Source organism: Eurosta solidaginis, chromosome X, assembly GCF_040869045.1.
Source record: "Eurosta solidaginis isolate ZX-2024a chromosome X, ASM4086904v1, whole genome shotgun sequence".
NCBI lineage: Eukaryota > Metazoa > Arthropoda > Insecta > Diptera > Tephritidae > Eurosta > Eurosta solidaginis.
The window spans coordinates 128,205,890-128,220,220 of NC_090324.1; the positions used below are offsets into that span (position 1 = coordinate 128,205,890).

The 14,331-nt window shown below is 40.7% G+C and overlaps 1 protein-coding gene across 1 annotated transcript in view; it reads right to left on the bottom strand.

Moving 5' to 3' along the window:
* Positions 1-2,589: 2,589 nt before the first annotated feature.
* LOC137235148 (glutamate receptor ionotropic, kainate 1-like) overlaps positions 2,590-14,331 on the bottom strand; it is a 2,828,327-nt gene continuing 2,816,585 nt past the window's right edge. The window contains exons 11-12 of the mRNA XM_067758305.1: positions 9,933-10,037; positions 2,590-2,700 (exon numbers count right to left, since the gene is read on the bottom strand). Of these exons, the coding sequence (XP_067614406.1) occupies positions 2,590-2,700; positions 9,933-10,037 (216 nt within the window). The remainder of the gene's footprint in view (positions 2,701-9,932; positions 10,038-14,331) is intronic.

Below are 14,331 nucleotides of genomic sequence, written 5' to 3' on the forward strand. Positions count from 1 at the left end.
AAAATACTCTTTAATACCTTCCATTTGATACACATGTCATACAACTACATTCCAGGGTTACCCTAGGTTCATTTTCCTACATGGTAATTTTCCTTATTTTGTCTCCATAGCTCTCAACTGAGTATGTAATGTTCGGTTACACCCGAACTTAGCCTTCCTTACTTGTTCTTATTGTTCTCATTACACGAAAGTTTAATTGTGATCACTGAGTTGTTGACTTTGCCTTTTTTCTACTTTGTCATACCGTACGTATACATACAAGGCACATTTGTACGAACGTACAGCCCAGTAGGAAATTTTTACCTTGACCCCGTAGGAAATTTTTCAAAAATTAACTTTGAATTAAATTCGAGAAATTTTTTGAAATTTATATTTAATTCGTGGCGCTTATCATTCCCTTTGACGGTTTTTAGCATTTGGATAAATTCTAATATTCGTCATATTTGCTCGATCGTTTTAATTCTCGTCAAATTCTCGGCATATAAATCGTTGTACTTTTGAGAGTAAATATGGCCTTAAGTTACTTTACTAGGTGCTCAGATCAAATTGTTGAATTCAACGCAGAATTCAATGAAGCCTATTTAAAGGAGAATTCGAAAATCTCCTTGGAAATTCCAAAACAGAATTAATCGACGCTTGGTCGAACTCAAAGCTAGCATATGAAAAATGCTTACAATCCTTGAAGAATGAGGATGAAGTAGAAGCGGTCAAAGCAAAGCAGTCAACATCTCTTAGGGATTATATATCCTGCTTGTCACGCATTACTGAATGCATCCAACAGGCCGAAGCAAGCGTTACTCCAGCCACTGTCCTTGCCCAAGTAGCCACATCTTCAAATAGTTTGCGTTTACCACCATGTGATAGTATCACATTGTGATACGGAAATATTCCATGGTGATTATGTCTCTTGGCCATCCTTCCGGGATCTATACACTGCGATTTATATTAAGAATTCGCGACTGGAGGACGTCGACAAACTTTACCACCTGATTCAGAAAACAAGTAGTAAAGCAAAGGAAATCGTCGCGAAGGCCCCGCTAACCAATTTAGGCTTCGAAATGGCGTGGTCTAACTTGACGCAACGGTACAGGCTCCTGGAATCTATACTGGATGTGAAAGGTGTACCTTCAACATCGTCAACGGCCCTTTCATATAAAACATCTTCACAATCCGGCAATGCCTCAAAAGAAGGTAGCGTTCGCTACCAATGTTTCCCATTCAAACTGCGTATTATGTCCTAAACAACGTCATCCCTTACGGTTATGCACTAAATTTCTGGCCCTTCCCGTAAACGATAGGTTTGCGGCGATCAAAAAACATAGCTGCTGTCTGAATTTCCTTACGAAAGGCCATTCATTAAAAACTGTAAAAGTCAATACTCCTGCACTACGTGTAAGACTAGACACCACCATCTACTTCATAGAGTGTCTTCCAACGCGCAACCCTCTAAAGAGGCCACAGCTGGAACCGCGGCGCAAGCATTCCACACAAATATACAGTCCACTTCTTCGAATACAAATTTGTTGTTACCTGGGAATAATCTGAAATCGTCAGGTTTATCCTCAGCTATTCTCGGAACTGCCATATTTCACATTAGCCATTCGGGCGCAACATACATAGCTCGCGCGTTAATAGATTCTGCTACTGAAGCGTCGTTTATTTCTGACCGACTGCGAAAACTTCTTAAGCTTCCTACCTCAAAAACAAACGTGGTTATTTCCGGGTTAAACCGAAAGGTTTGCAACAATTCCGCGAAAAGTTGCTACTTTGTTTTGGGCTCACCCCGTGACCCACGGGGCCACGGCATTCGTATTACCTCAAATTACAGGTAATTTGCCATCGGCTTAAATCGATGAAACACTTCTCTACCAACTGCCAAAAATACCTTTAGCAGATCCAATGTTTATAGAAAGTGGCCCCATAGATGTTCTGATCGGGGGAGATTTATACCCTAAAGGTATGTTAGATGGCGTGAAACGTAGTCTTCATAAATATCTCTTATCTCAAGAGACCGTGTTCGGGTGGACCGCACAAGTCTCTTGCTTTGCTACCAAAGTCTCGAGAGGAGAAGATATTAATTTAGATAGTCAGCTTCGTAAGTTCTGGGAGTTAGAAGAAATACCCAAAAAGAATCATCAGTCATCGGAAAACTTGTTTTGTGAAGAACTGTACTCGAAGACGACTATACGAAACCCGGATGGAAGATATGTCGTGTCGTTGCCGTTTAAAAGTTTTTATCCCACAGATTTAAAATTAGGTGCATCTCGGCCAATCGCGTTGCAGCAATGTTGACAGTAGTTTTTAACGCATCATGCAACTCTTCGAATGGCGTCTCGTTAAATGATATTCTCCATGTAGGCCCGGCTCTGCAATCGGATTTAAATCTTCTTATAATTCGGTGGCGGCTGTACAAGTTCGTTCTAAGTAGCGACATACAGAAAATGTATCGTCAAATTCTGGTCAAACCTGAACACAGACCTTATCAGAGGATTATTTTTAGGGATGACCCGCAAGGTATCATACAAGACTGTCAACTTAAAACAGTCATTTTCGGGATAAATTGCGCGCCATACTTGGCAATTAGAAAACTTATTCAATTAGCTCAAGACTGTCAGGATTCACATCCATTAGCAGCTCAAATTCTCCGGAAATCCATGTACGTAGATGATGTCTTAGCAGGTTTCCACGATATACCCACAGCTGTGCAAGTGCGCGATGAACTTATCGAATAATTACACAGCGCTGGCATTGTCTCTTATAGCGAAGCTTTTTGACCCAGCAGGGTAGCTAGCACCAATCCTGGTGCTAGCAAAAATAGTGATGCAGCAAATATAGTCTAATGGCACTCCCTGGGATTAGCCCGTATCTCCTCAAACTCTTTCCAAATAGAAAGCATTGTTAGAAAATTACCAATTTGTAGAAGAAATCGAAATTCCGCGATGGGTATATTATTCTGAGGAATCACTTTTCCAAGTTCATGCCTTTTGTGATGCCTCAGAAAAGACGAAAAGCGTCCGATTATTTTTCCCTATAGTTGTTATTTCGCAAAGTTGTTAGTAGAACTTATTCACAAGGGCTCTCTTCATGGCGGAAATCAATTGGTATTTCGGTTACTGTGCCAGCAATATTGGATTCCGAAAGCCAAAAATCTCATAAAGACCGTTATTCATAATTGTAAACCATATGCTATACACAGATAACAAAATCAGTGTCAAATTATGGCAGCTCTCCCGGAAGAACGGGCGGTACTTTCCAGACTCTTTGAATATACAGGTGTAGATTTCGGCGGTCCATTCGACATTAAAAGCTTTTCGGGAAGATCTTACAAAATGACTAAAGGTTACTCTTGTGTTTTTGTATGCTTTTCTACGAAAGCGATTCACTTAGAAACTGCCAGCGATCTTTCAACAGAAACCTTTCTAGGCGCGTTTTCAAGGTTCATTGCTAGAAGAAGCTGTCCAAAAAATATATTTTCGTATAATGGAACTACTTTTGTAGGCGCATCCACCGTTCTTAAAAAGGACTTTAAAAAATCCATTACCACAACTCAAGAGTCGGTGTGCAACCTATATAGCCTTCAAGAAGTCTCCTGGTATTTTATTCCGGCAGGCGCTCCTCATATGGGTGGTCTCTGGGAAGCAGGAGTTAAAAGTTTAAAATTTCATCTTCGTCGGACCGCTGCTTCTCAGAAATTCGGCTTTAAAGAATTTCAAACCCTTCTTTGTCGCATCGAAGCCTGTCTGAATCCAAGACCGATATCACCTAATTCCAACGACCCCGGTGATTGCGCAGCTCTCACTCCGGGTCATTTTCTAACTGGGGGGCCAATACTCGCCCCACCGGAACCCTCCATCGAAACAAATCCAATCTCATTAATCAACCGATGGCATATTTAAAAGAACTGCACAAACGTCATAAACGGAAGTCGCCTAATGAATGGCGCTTGTGCAGGGTCACCAATATATACCATGGAACTGATAAAAGAGTTCTAGTGGCCGACATTCGCACCAAACGATAACGCTCCCCATTGTACAGTTAGTTGTTTTACCAAACTAACCTTTGACGTTTATCATCTCTTTTAATTCCTTAGGTTTACAATATGGATGCACCACTCATTGAATTTTCACCGACCCCATCCCCCAATGCAGCGGCACCAGTGGAGGGAGACATCAGCAAGCGTTGAACCAGCAACAACGGATACATCGGCCAACACTAAGTAGGCAGCAATGAACACGTCAACACCAGCGAAGAAATTGCAAGGCCCCAACAAACGAAGCAATACGCTCAAATGCAGAGTTTGGGATCGATCACACCCTCTTCGATTTTGTAAAAGGTTTATCGACGCAAGCTTTGAACGCCGACTACGTTTAGTACTGTTACACCGCTATTGCTCGCGATAATTAGCGCATTCGCATATAACAAAAAAATGCAAAAGCACGGGAACATGCCATTTTTGTGGTGAGAAGCATAATTCGCTTCTACACTCCAAAACTCGTGCAACCTCTCGCCGTGAACTCCCCCAAACCTCACACAGCTGTCCGGAACGACCACAGTTCTGCCAACAGTCGCCATTTATATACACATAGGGCAACAAAAGGTATCACAAAATAATTAAAACCGAACTTTTAAAGTATCCAGGCTATCCGACAGCCCAAAATTCCGGATGGGTCCTTTCTGGCCCATGTGTCCTTTAATGCACAGCGACCCCTTACTGGGTACCGTTTCGCGTCTTTCCGCGTTCGCGTGGGTCCTTTCCGGCACCGGTGTCCTTTCCGGCACAGCGACCCCCTGTGGTTGTTGTTGTTGTAGCAATGCTTCGTCCCACCTAATAGCTGCGACCGACCACAAATTGTCATCAATATCCTCTAACGGGAGTCCAAGGAAACTCGCTGTTTCAACAGAGGTGGACCATAATGAAAGGGGTATTAGAGGCGTTGGTTCCTCATTACAATTAAAGAGATGGTTGGTGTTATGTGGGGGCACATTGCAAGCGGGGCATACATTTTGTATGTCGGGGTTGTTTTTGGATATGTAGGAGTTTAACCTGTTACAGTTTCAGAACGAAGTTGAGTCAGAGTGACTGGCGTTTCTCTGGGGAGTATGCGTTCCTCTTCCGCAAGTTTTGGGTACTGTTTTTTGAGCACTGGATTCGCCGGGCAATTCCTGGCATAAAGGTCCGACGCCTGTTTGTGGAGTTCACCAAGGACCTGCTTGTGTTTTTTGCTTCGTACGGCTGAGTTCTCAGGTGCCGTATTTCCTCAAAATGCTTACGGAGATGACTCCTTAAGTCTCCTTAAGGCTCATCAATCAGATGTCTGTTGGGATGCCCAGGTTTCTGGGTATTCAACAGGAACTGTTTGGTTAGCATCTCATTTCCCTCCGTGATGGGGAGTATTCTCGCCTCATTATGTAGATGGTGTTCTGGGAACATAAGAGGACAGCCCGTGGCGGTTCTGGGAGCAGTATTTTGGCAGGCCTGTAGCTTCTTGCAGTGGGTAATTTTTAGGCTTGGCGACCATATAGGGGACGCGTAGCATGCAATCGGCTGGCCAATTGCTTTGTATGTGGTAACGAGCGTTTCTTTGTCTTTTCCCCAAGTACTGCCAGCAAGGGATTTGAGGATTTTATGACGGCTCTGGATTTTCGGTACAATTGCAGCTGCGCGCTCACCAAAATGTAGATCCTGATCAAACGTCACACCCAAGATTTTGGGATGTAGCACAGTCGGTAGCGTAGTGCCGTCGACGTGGATGTTCAAAATCGTCGACATTTGGGACGTCCATGTTGTAAATAAGGTCGCGGAGGATTTAGTCGGTGATAATACCAAGTTTCGCGAGGCGAAAAAACTGGAGAGATCAGGTAGGTAGCCATTTATTCTGTTGCAAAGCGCAACGATCTTTGGGCCTAGGCCTGTGGCCATTATTGTGCAGTCATCGGCGTAGGAAACGATAGTAACTCCTTCTAGTGGCGAACGTAGCTTAGATAGTTAGAAATAAGACCATCTTGGGGATAGGGCACCACCCTGCGGCACCCCCTGTTTAATTCTTCTTGGTTTTGATGTTTCATTCCTAAATTGCACCAATGCCTGCCGACCACCCAGATAATTTTCGGCCCACCTTTTAAGATATGGGGGAAGGATAGACCCTTCCAGGTCTTGCAGTAATGTGCCATGGTTGACCGTATCAAAGGCTTTTGATAGGTCTAGCGCAACGAGTACTGTTCTATGGTGGAGGTTTTGATTTAAACCGCAATTTATCTGGGTGCTGATGGCATTTAGCGCGGTGGTGGTGCTATGGAGTTTTCTGAAGCCATGCTGATGGCAGGCTAGCTGCAAATTTGCTTCGAAGTAGGGGAGCAAAATGGCTTCAAGCGTCTTGGCTACTGCCGATAGGAGACATATCGGGCGATATGACTTTCCCATGTTACCTGGTTTCCCAGGCTTTAGTAGCGGGACCACCTTGGCCATTTTCCATTTTTCGGGTATGACAAAGGTGGAAAGAGACAGGTTGAAGACATGTGCCTAATATATGAAACCCTCTTTCCCTAGGATTTTAAGCATCGGCACGGCTATTCCGTCTGGGCCCACTGCTTTGGATGGTTTAGCATGACCGATGGCATATTCAACCTCTTTGGCGGTGATGGTAATTGGTGACGCGCTGAATTTATGTTTATGTGGGTGCCTGGTCCTCCGTCTATCTTTGTCGACCGTAGAATGCATTATATATTCTCGGCAGAAAGCATTCGCGCATTTCTGCGCATCCGACAGCACTTTATCGCCAAAGGCGATGGAAACTTTGTCAATGTGCCTAGACGGATTCGGTAGGGACTTTACGGTGGACCAAAGTTTACCTACACCGGCAGGGAGGTTACAACCGATTAGGTGCTCTTGCCATTTCGCCCGCTTGTGTTCATCCACAAGCAATGTTGTTGTTGTTGTAGCGATAAGGTTGCTAACCGAAGGCTTTGGGGAGTGTTATCGATGTGATGGTCCTTTGCCGGATACAAATCCGGTACCATAGCACCATTAAGGTGCTAGCCCGACCATCTCGGGAACGATTTATGTGGCCACATTAAACCTTCAGGCCATTCCCTCCCTCCCTACCCCCAAGTTCCATGAGGAGCTTGGGGTCGCCAGAGCCTCGTCTGTTAGTGAAACAGGATTCGCCGCGGATAGGTGAGGTTGACAATTGGGTTTGGAGAAGCTATATATATTGCGCTGGCAACCTGAAGGGTTGCGCTACACAGCCCCTTGAATCTGGTATTTTAGTCGCCTCTTACGACAGGCATACTTACCGCGGGTATATTCTGATCCCCTAACCCGCTGGGGTATCCACAAGCAATTTGATGCGTTGGTTTATATATCTGATTTGGGGGTCTTCGGGGTCGAGCTGTCTTATAAGGTCACGTTGTCTTGCTAAACTTGCGGCCTCCACCGGGAAGTGGGGCCAAATTTCGGGAATTCTACCGACGGGAATGAAACGAGCCGAGGCGGATTCAATGACCTTGCGGAAAGCACGCTCCCCTGGCGGGCATCAGTCGGGATAGGGAGGGCAGCAAAGCGGTTGTCTGTAAAGGATTTGTATTCGTCCCACTTTCCTTTTTTAAAGTTAATGAAAGTGAGTTTTTCTGTGACGATGAAGTCGGCGAAACGCTCGAGCGAAATAAGTATAGGCAGGTCGTCGGATGCCAATGTTACCATCGGCTGCCAGTAACAGCTTCCTACCATACGTGTGGGGGCGTCTCCGTTTATTGTGCAGAACGTCGTTTCTTCTATTTGATCCGCCAAAATCTCACCCCTACTGTCCACCCGCAAGTTTGAATGCCATAGATCGTGATGGGCATTGAAATCGCCTAAGATAATGCGATTGTTGCCAGTGAGTAAGGCGCTGATATTAGGGCGGTATCCACTGGGGCAACAGGTGGCAGGAGGGATGGAGATGTTGATGATTTCTAGGTTTGCATCACCTGACCGGACAGATAAGCCTTGACGTTCTAAGACACATTCCCTGCGGTCGATGTCGGGATCAAATACCCGATATTGCACAGAGTGGTGTATGATAAACGCGAGGCCGCGGCCATTTCCGCTCTCGCGATCTTTTCTGTGGATATTATACCCAGAACAGGTTTGCAATGCAGATCTTGCTGTGAGTTTAGTCTCTTGAATCGCAGCAATGCGGATATTGTGCCGCTTCATGAAATCGACTATCTCCGTGATGTTCCCAGTTTATCCATTATAGTTTAACTGCAGAATTGTGAAGTGCACAGGGGGAGACGTCGTCACTCTGGGAGGAAGTGACGGGTGGCTACGCCTGGGTTGTCGAAGGCCAGGACGCGACTGCTGTTGTGGCCCTAGGACTGGACGTCCTTGGGTAAGCATTTGGGTACACGGTGTATTTGGGTATGCGGCCTGGCAACATGGCGTAATGAAATCCGTCGGGGGGTTGCCGTCGCGGGTACCAGAACATCTAGGAAAGTGGCACCGTCCATGGCAGGAGCTGCATTGGGCGGATGTCGCAAACGTATATATTCTGTGCTGGCAAACGGTGCAAAGGGAGGTAGGGTCTAAGAGTCTGTTTCCCTGACCTACACAATTGCTACCGGAAAAGAGGGGGGAGAAGACGGGGCAGAGGCTGATGTTCGGCATTGCTCCCGACTCTACTACGGAGATTGCAGGTATGAGCGGGAGCAGCCGTGTGAGTTGGTGGCGCCGTGAGGCGCGAGCAGGAGCGGGTACTTGTTGTGGCTTGTTGAGCAGCGGGGCTGCTGGAAGGTAGCCGGGGCCGCTAGGCGTCCTAGGACGTGAACAGCAAGGAGCTACAAAAGATTTATAGAAGTTACGCGGAAGTCTGGTTTTGGGATCTAGCCCAGAACAACCTATCCGATGCAATCATCCCTTACACGAGACACATTAGATTTAGCTATAATAAAGCACTGGATATATTAAAGGAAACTCAACAATTTATTACTTTACACGCATTTAATGAATTTTAGTTTTAATTTGGAAATTTATATAGTGCTTAGCTTCTAAGTTGTTTGCTGCAACCCCTACGTGTTGCAATGTTGAAGGCAAACGCCTTCAATAGTTGGGAACCACTGGTGTTTCTTCATTCACAGCTGTTCGCCACAAAGCTGCACTGTGGTTGGAAATCTACAAGTGGTCCTCTTTCGAAGCATTTCAAAGCTAAGGTAAAATCCTAATTTTTCGGTATATTTAATACATTGTAATTTTATCTTTTCTACTTCCTAAATCTGCATATATCTGCGTATATGCGGCTATTTTCTTTAATAAATATATTTACCTCTATATATAATTAAAATGTTATATGTATATATATGTATATATATGTAAATATATAAATTATAATCGAAAAACTCGGCATCAAAAAAATCGTCGTTCAGCAAAGTCTCGATAATAACATACACATGAACCTGTGTCCATTTGTATGGACGAAAGTTAACCGATATCGCGCCATCGATTTTTCGATAGGATTTGGGCTCAGGAAAAAACAGTTCCACTGCGCATACCCAAAAAAATAATTTTCGAGCCTACGAAAAAAAGGCTGTCAAAACACTGTTATCTCCAACGTTTTTGCAACAGTTTTTTGCAAAAAAAAAAAATATTTTTTGGGTTTTGGGGAGTGATTTGGTCGAAAAATTTACCCTTTCGCCATTTTTTTTTCGCAGGCTCGAAAATTATTTTCTTGGGTATGCGTAGTGGAACTTTCTTTTCCTGAGCCCAAATCCTATCGAAAAATCGTTGGCGCGATATCGGTTGATAAATCGACCCAGTCTAATACACATTTGGTTCTCATGCCAAAGATGTTTTGATAATATATACTGAGAGTATGGTTACTGATTTCGTGATTTACTTGACTTACTAAAGCTCTTATAAAGCACAATAGTAAAATGGATAACTTTTGATTGAGATATACCTTAAATAAGATTCCGATGCCAAGATTCATAAAAGGTTTTGTAAAGTCGATAACACTTTCACGAGCATAATTGATAGTCATTGAAGCAACAGCCAAATCTGCGCGCTGAAAAAAAGACAGTTAAATAATCTAATAATATCTGTATTTAGTTATTAACAGACCTGTAAAGAAAAAGTACCAGTACAAGTGCAAATATCAGTACCTCAGTACTTCGAAAAATTAGTACAAGTATAAGTATCGAAGTACTTGTACTTGAATTGTTGAAGTACAAGTAAAGTACTTGTAAGTACTTTCGAAGTACTTTGATAAGTATTGAACGGTTTTGAAGCAGATGAACCAGCACCCTTACAATCACCTAACTTTGAAAAAAAGGTTTAAGAAGAGTTTTACAGGTATTTTAATGATACAACAACAGATTTCAATATGCTTCAGAGTTATCCTGTTATGAAGGACCTATCACTCAAAATGAATACGCGTTTAGCTTACTCCGACCCAGTTGAGCGTTTATTTTCGTTAGCAGGCATTGTTTATAGTCCTAGAAGGCAATCAATGACGGACTTTTCGTTTTCAAAGCTAGTACTAATGAAGGCAAATACAAAACTACTTTAATATTGTTAGCTGTTGTACAACTTAAACTATACTAGCTGCAGAACTTAACCGCACTGGAACAATATTCTATAAAAGCGTGCAATTACTGGTATATGCTGATGATATTGACTGAAAAAAAAGCGGTAAAGATGGGTTTGATGGTGAATGAGGGCAAAACGAAGTACCTGCTGTCATCGAGCAAAGAGCCAGCGCATACGCGCTTTGGCAACCACGCTACTGTTGGCAGCCATAATTTCGAAATAGTAAAAGACTTCGTTTATTTGGGAACCATCATTAACACTAGCAACAACATCAGCACTGAAATCCAGCGAAGAATCAATCTTGCCAATAAATGCTACTTTGGACTAGGTAGGCAATTGAAAAATAAAGTCATCTCTCGGCGAACGAAAATCATACTCTACAAGTCCCTTATCGTACCCGTCCTGCTATATGGGGCGGAGGCATGGACCATGACAACAGCAGATGAAGCGGCTTTTCGAGTGTTCGAGAGAAAAGTTCTTCGAAAGATTTATGGACCTCTACGCGTTGGCGATGCCGAGTACCGAAGAAGATTTAATGATGAGCTGTACGAGCTATACGCAGACATCAACATAGTCCAGCGAATTAAAACGCAGCGGCTGCGCTGGCTTGTGAGGTTCGACGGATATCCGCCAGACATAAGTATTTTATTTCCGGTAGCCATAGGAAATGCTTCTCGTATATTAGTAAGTGGTATAGCAAACCTGTAGTATGTTAACAGAGCAAGCCCAAATAGATGGTTTAGCAGCATATGAGCAGTTTCGAAGTTCAAGTTAATGTTACATTAATGAGTTCAAACATAAATTCTAATAACAGAAGTGAGAACAGATGGTAACAAGTATCATAACAGCAGGGCTTACGCTGTGGGAGTTTTGTAGGAAAATGTTGCAGAAATTGTGTGAGAGATTGCTTATTAAAATAACAGCGGGAAGTATGGGAGTAAAATACAAATTCTATAGGTTTGAAGAGACTAAAAATATAAAAACTATACAAAGGAAAATAGTTCGAAAACAGCCGATTAACGGGGAAAATAGCTCGTAAAAATTTTTTTGAATGGAAAATAGTTCGCAAAAAATTTTTTTTGGAGAGCAAGTGGCTTAATTGCGGCGGTTACCGAATTTGGAAATGGATTGCAAAAAGTTGGACAAGTCAGTTACTGAAGAAGTTTTAAGACGTTCGGTTGTCCGGAAAAAAAATGAAATAAAATAAAATCAAGGGATACGTTTGAAATCCCTTCTGTGCAAAACTAATAAAACAAATTTTTAAAGTTAATAAAAATTATGAACTGACAGTGAACTTTGGAAAAAAAAATTGTCTTATGTAAAAATTTATCAAAAGCGAAGAAAGAAACTAAAATTTTATGAATTCGTGAACAACTGTATAAAAGAAAGAAAAAAAACTCTTTTTTGGAGAAAAAAAAAATGTTTACAAATCAAAGAAAAGTTTATCCCGGCCGTGCACCGCGTCAAACTAAGAAAAATTTTTATTTTAAAGTAAACGTGAAACTTTGAAAACTTACGAAACGATATTTTTGTATAAAATTTATCAAAAAAAAAGGAAGGTTTATTTATAAAAGTGAACCGAAAAGTTATAAAAAAAAAAAAAACAAAAAAATATTTGACAGAAAAGTTAATTAGTGAAAAAAAATAAAAATTAATGAGGAAGCTTGAATATTCCAGTACCATAATAAGAACAAAACCAAAAATATTAAAAGATTAAGTTTCGAATCAAAGGAACAACTAAAGTGAAGCGAAAAGTTATCCAAAAACAAAAAAAAAACAGATATATTGGAAAAAAAACAAAAAAAAACCTAAGGAAATTTTATTATGTGGAAATTTGACTGCATACAAAAAAAAAAAAAAAAAGACAAAGTCAAGAAGAAATGAAAAATTTTAAATTTCGGAAAACATCACACGGAAACAAGGAGTCGAAAAGTTATAAGAAGGCAGATTTGAAGTTCGGACACCGAAGAAAATAAGGACGAACAATATTGAAAAATCGAAAAAAGGGAATTTTTTTTTTGAACGGAAAAAGCAAAAAAAAAAAAAACAAAAGAGAAAAAAACTTTAAATAGAAAAAAAGTAAAATTTTATAAGAAGAGAGAAAGAAAAAAAATATTTTTGAACTTTGAAAAATCGAAGAAAAAAAACACGGAACATAAATGAACAAACATTTTTAGTAAACTAGAAACTTACCGAAGTTTTGAGTAGCGCAAGAAACATTTTTACTTACCTATAAATAATTTGCGTACTTACTATAAGAATATCCGAAGCAAGAGGAAGGAATTTTTTTCAAGGAAATGAGGCAGAATTTCAAGTCGGAGTCCCTGACGTCGACAGGAGTTTCCAGGATCAGGAGGCATAGCGGCTAAATATTTTGTATTTTGGTTTTTGTAAAGTATTAGGCTCTCTAACGTACAAAAAAAAAAAAAACACAGAAACGTCAGCACTCCATCAACTGGCCAGCGGAAGGAGGATGAATCGGTAAGTGCCTCATCTTTGACACGTACGTATTGATTACCAAAAAAAAAGGTAAAAAAGTCATTATTATTTCATTTGTTTAAGGCGGACTACTCATTAAATGAGTAAATGCAGAGAACTTAACTAATCCAATCAGTTGGTTTAATTGCTTTCTCTGTCAAATCGTCCTGATAATACTTAAACTTTTGCATTTTATTTTTGCGACGAATGTTCGACACATTGTTTTTCTTTTAATTAAAATGATCACCCTAATGAGAAGAAAAAGTAAGTTATCGTAGTAAAAATTAACCGGTCTGTATATCTGTCTTAATATCCATACAGCTATTCATGTTTTTATTTGCACCAATTGAGGGGTTACATCGTTACAAAATTCTACAAGAAATTTGACGGTAAAAATAGTACAAAAAAAAAAAAATGCATTAATAACAAAGATTTTTTTTTTTGAACCTTAATAAACCTTTGCAGGAGGTTTTGAATTTCTTTTGTTTGTTTCTTTTGTGCTGGTCTGTTAATTGGGCCACGTAACATCGTTAAATCAAATTATGTTGCAAGAAGGCTATGTTACAGCGTTCATATAATTTCGATTTTCTGCTAAAGATTTGTGTTTGCTTTCCTTCTCTTAATTTGAAAGAGAAGTTCAATTTCATAAAGATATTTCTAACTTATCATACTCAGCTGCTCATTAACTTCAATTTTCTATCGTTGTTGGTTCATAACAGGGTTGGGAAATGACATTTCATGAATTGTACTAAATCGTACTTTTTTCTTTCAAATTTTACTGAATTTTTTTGTGTATGGATTTACATATATTGCACTATTACTCATTTACTTTTTTTTACTTTTTATTATTTACTTTTTATTACCAAAATTCGCTGAAGAATGTGAAATTGATAAAACCCCCTGTGCAAATCTGTATATATTTGCAAAAAACGGTTCGTTCAGTTCATTTTTCAATAATCGCACCTTTCCCAAAACTCAGAAATGGAATGATTTTTAAGAGCACGCAATTCTTCGTGTTCTGACAAGACTCGATATTCCGAATTAATTTTCTCGATGTTACAATTTCACATGTAGGAAATAATTTAGCAACCAGTGGAACAATGCTAGTTACTTTTCCTGATAAAACAGTTTCAGGAGCAAGCTTTGTGACCCATTCAAAATTTCATTATCAAAGTAAATTTTCGTCTCTAGGTTTTTACAAAACTCCATGTAAAGTAGTTTCACGTTTAGTTTAAAATTTTTCCAATAAATTTTTACAAATGAATATATCTACTTCAGCGTCGCAATATATA